We start from the raw sequence: 4,698 nt of genomic DNA, 5'->3' as shown, positions 1-4,698 counted from the left end.
ACACAGTAGATGTAAGGCTTGTGAATATAAACCATCTCTTGCTAGGTCTTCTGTATTTTGTGTGGTATTGTGATACTAGGGGGTGGTTAAGTTTTACCATAAGCAGTCACATTTCCTATTTCAACAAATTAGGCATGTTTGCTAGTTTTCCCCCTTGTTTAGAGAAAAAGATTGGCAAAGGCAGGAGAAACATGAACCCTAAATTCTTACATGGGAAAAAGAGAAGAAATCAGGAAGAGAAACCCCTATGTTTTTAGGCAATAAAAGAGCACTATGTGATGAGACTGTTGGATTACCTTTGTACAATGGGATACTACTCAGCAGTAAAAAGAAACAAACTCTTGATTTGCACAACATAGGTGAATTGCAAAAGAATTGTGCCAAGTCAAAGAAGTCAGAAATAAAAGGGCACATACTGTGTGATTCCATTTATATGAAATTATAGAACATGCAAATTAATCTGTATGATAAGAAAGCAGATTCAGTATTTGCCTGAGGCTGAACTGGGTGAAGGAATGGAATTCAAAGGACAAGGAAACTTCTGAGGGTGATGGAAATGTTCATTAGCTTGATTGTGGTGTTGATTTTATGGAGAGATACAGAAGTTAAAACTCATAAATTGACATGTACAGTTTATTATACATTAGCTACACTGTCATAAAGCTGTTAAAAACCTATTTATTGAGCATATCCTCTGTTCTGGGGCCTATTTGGGCTCTGGGAACACAGGAATCAGCAAGAACAGACACAGTCCCTGCCCTCAGGGAGCTTGGAGTATAATGAGGAGGGAGACATGATTGAAATCATCACCCTCATCAATGGACAATTCCAGCTACGATGGTGCTATGTAAACATGTCTTGGGGATAGTTGACCTGGTCCAGGAAGGCCTTCCTGAAAAAGTGAAGGCAGTGAAACGTAGAAACTCAGAGTTGGGAGGAGACTGCAGGTCATCTGGTTTAACCCTTATCAACCCTGCAAATTAGGGGCACCTGGGTGGCTCAGTCAGTTGTGTCCAACTCTTGGTTTGGGCTCAGGTCATGATCTCAGGGTCATGAGATCGAGCCCCCCATTGGGCGCTGTGCTCAGTGAGGAGTCTGCTTGTCCCTCTCCCTCCCCCTCTGGCTCCCCCTCTGCTAGTCTGCTTTCGTGTGCATGCTCTCTCTCAAATAAATTAATTAAAAACAAACCCAGCAAATTAAACCTGTTTCAAACATTATCAACAAGAGTTTATGTAGCATGGGTTGATGCTGTACCATCATGATGTGCTAGAACTAAATTAAAACTAGAGATGTTTGGCTTGAAGTATAACTTGGTTTATAGGTTTTAGCTTCGTGAGGCTTGTGGCTGAGGGAAGGTTTTTGATCAACATTCCACCTTCCTGTGGGTCATGAACACTCAGGCTTGAGAAGATGGAATAATCACTCCTGTTGATGTGGCACGTTTGTGGTTTGCTGGAGAGGCACATAGCATAGCCCATGTTCAGGCCTCATCTTGATAGTGTGTGTGCTCCCAACAGGGAGAAGATGAATCCGTCACCCTGAAATCCTGCACCCGGCGGAAAACAGACTCTATCGAGAAGAGGTTTTGCTTTGACGTAGAAGCAGTAGACAGGTGAGTAGCTGTCACACTTTGCTCAGGAACAGATATTACTAAATTTGGATTTTTTACCTTTTCCATTCAGTCGGGGCTTTTCTGTCCTCGATCTCACCCTACCCCTCCTTTTCCAGATACTCAGTTTGGAATAGACCTCAGGCCAGTTGCTGGTCTGCAAGGATCAGCATAGCTTCTCCCCTCTTGTAGGTTCAGTGATGAGCCTCTGGTTTGGTTTGCTTTAACATTAGGGCTTTCTGAGAAGTAATGTGTGTTATCTTAGGAGGTTGAGTAGATGTTTAAAGAAAACTGCTTAGCATGATTATATGAACTATTTGAGATTTTTTACTTTAAAAATATTTAATTTTTTAAATTTAAAAAGTGGTCCAAAAGGAATGTGGTAAAGTGAAGGATGGAACAAGTTGTACTCATTTAAAAAAAGATAGCTTTTAGTTGTAGCATTTCACCTACCACTGTGTGTAATGCACCAGGAAAGACAGCAAACCACTTGTAAAATCACTTTTTGCAGAGGGAGCTGCGTGTTGTAGTCCTCAATATTTATGGAGTCTCATTAAGTTGTACCATTTCATGGTGTTAAGCTAGTTTGACAACATTCCAATTCTTTGAAACACTGTACTTGGCAACAGGTTAATTCCTTGAGTGAAAGCCACATGTTAAGTGTATTTGTGCTGTCTGTTCAAGATCAGCAGTGCCAGCATTAAAGATCCTTAAATCTCAGGATGATTCTCCTATAATGCCATTTCTCCCTTTATTCCAACACACACACACACACACACATGCACACACACACCGCTTTGTGAAGTCAATACTTCTGCCTTTCTGGGACATTGACTTAGGGCTACTTTTTCCTGATTCTAGAAGATGGAGAGACTGAGTGCCTTCTGGGGTGTTGGCAGGTTTGGAATGCCTTCTTGTGCCCTGATGTTTCCCTGCACTGTGACTACTGGAGGCTGCTTGAGCTCCCGTAGGGGGAGCATGCCCTGCTTTAATCAGGAATTCATGGAAACTACCTCATCTCTTCAGCACTTAGTCATTATACCTTGGACTCTCAAGTTAGGCAGCCAGGGTCTAAATTTGGACTTTGCTGCTTCGTAGCCATGTGACTTTCAGCTATAACTACTTAATCTCTCAGGGTCTCGATTTCCTTATCTGGAAAATGGAGATAGTCATAGTACCTAGTTCCTAGAATTCTAAGGATTCAAGGAGATAATGCACGTAAAATGCTTGGCAGGATGGCAAATAATAAATGCTTAGCAAGTGTTAGCTGTTACTTGTTAATGAGCTTGTCCTGCACGTTCACCAGACTTGATTATTTTGTAAGGTTAGACTCTAAATGATGAGAAGTAAGCATAATTTGTAAAGAAAAGAGAATACCCCAGTTCTTCACCATGTTTGGGGATGTGGGAGGGTAATAGGGAAGGGGTGCATGAGGACATAGGTTGAACTAAGGTAGCATAGGGGAATTGCAAAATGTCTGCCTCACACCAAAATTGGTTATTCTTGGTTTTAAACAAATCCTAACTCAGGATGCTTTAAGTACCTGTATGCGTCTCTGTTCTCAGTATGGAATCTAAGGGAATTCATATTGTTGGCATCCATGAAAGAGGTGGAGAAGACGGGTATGTTTAAAAGCAGAGTTAGTTGTTTGATGCTTGTCATCTGTTTCTAGAGACTGTTGTCTCTTTGTATGGTTATTTGGAAGAAGGTGTGCCTCACATTGCAGCTGTCCCTTATTTGAAAACCAGTTCAGAGATGATTTCTGAAGCTGAATCGTTTCCTGTTTTCTTCCTCAGAAGTTTTCCCAGAAGTTTTAGAGAGTTGCTTTTTAGGCAATTAAAACTCAACGTGGTGCCTCCGTCTCATTTCCACCTTGCAAATACTTCCATCTTTCCCCTTGATTATACCCTTGAAAGCTTTGCAAGTCCCAATTATAAGCTGAGAGCTTATAGAAGGTGTCACGTGGAATATACTGAGTGGGTTTGGGAAGTAGATTTCTCCTAAGTTGCTCTCTCTGGTTCCCTGGGGATGACACAGAGGGGTTTCAGTAGGGGTTCAGAAAGAGGCTGCTAAATTTCCTCTTGGTAAGCAGGAAGTGAGTAGCCAGTTCTGTTGTATTGCTTGTATTTTAAATTTTCTGTATATTGTGGTGTTGGGACACCTTAAAAACCTTTCTGTCTGGGGAGAGACTGTCCCTTCCAGAGCTACTAATTCTTAGAGATCAAAGCGCACAGCCTGGAGGGTGCCATTGACATGCAAATTAACCAACCCAGAACCAGACCTCCTCCACCAGGCCCTTAATCCCCAGGAGGCAATATTCCTCTGCTTTAATCATCTGAGGTCCAGGCACCAGGCGAGGAGGGCCACTCCTATAGCTTAGAACCCCCTGAAATTATTCAAACTAGCCAATAAACTGTTGACCCTGCCCTGCTTTGCCTTTCCCTTGGAAACTCCAGTAAGAGCCACCACCTAGGCTCTCCCATCACTTCTGCTACTCTAACAAGTAGCCCCATGGGTGCTGGCTCTTTCCCACATGGCCCTGTTAGGTATGCCATGTGTGCATCCTGTTTCTAGGACCTGGGAGTTTAAGAAACTTTGTTTTCTGAGCTTGAGCGTCTTCTGTGTCTCCTGTCTGTCACCTAAAATAACACAGAAGTTGTACGAAACACTTCTCTGTTTTTTATATAGGTCATTATCTTTGATCTCAAAGACTAGGTTACAGTTGGGAAGCATTTTTCCTTATCTGTCTCCTGTATTGACTTAGTGTCTTTCTGCATTTTTCTTACCATCCAGGAAGGTACTAAGGAGAGAAGGAAAAGCATTTCCATGGGTTCATTGGCAACATTCCCGGGACCTCTGCCCAGAGTCCTCTCCTCTGGAAGATTCCTACACCTTGATTTTTCTCCAGTGTGCTTTAGCAAGGAATTGATTCCTGTGGCCTTTCCAACCTGTGCCTTACTCAGATTTCTCAGCTGTACCTGAATGGCTAGAGAGGTAGAGGGACAAAATGCAAGTGTAGCACCAAGGAAATGTGGAAATAAAAGAGGAAATGGTTATATTTATAAATGTTTATGTAGTGGCTATTAATG

The 4,698-nt window shown here is 42.2% G+C and overlaps 1 protein-coding gene across 1 annotated transcript in view; it reads left to right on the top strand.

Moving 5' to 3' along the window:
• The first annotated feature begins 793 nt into the window (after positions 1-793).
• LOC102733438 (rho GTPase-activating protein 26) overlaps positions 794-4,698 on the top strand; it is a 234,960-nt gene continuing 231,055 nt past the window's right edge. The window contains exons 1-2 of the mRNA XM_081825602.1: positions 794-847; positions 1,518-1,612. Of these exons, the coding sequence (XP_081681728.1) occupies positions 794-847; positions 1,518-1,612 (149 nt within the window). The remainder of the gene's footprint in view (positions 848-1,517; positions 1,613-4,698) is intronic.

The sequence above is a fragment of the Leptonychotes weddellii genome, chromosome 7, assembly GCF_054177405.1.
Source record: "Leptonychotes weddellii isolate Sample4059 chromosome 7, ASM5417740v2, whole genome shotgun sequence".
Classification (NCBI taxonomy): domain Eukaryota; kingdom Metazoa; phylum Chordata; class Mammalia; order Carnivora; family Phocidae; genus Leptonychotes; species Leptonychotes weddellii.
This window is presented reverse-complemented; position numbering and strand designations above follow the sequence as displayed.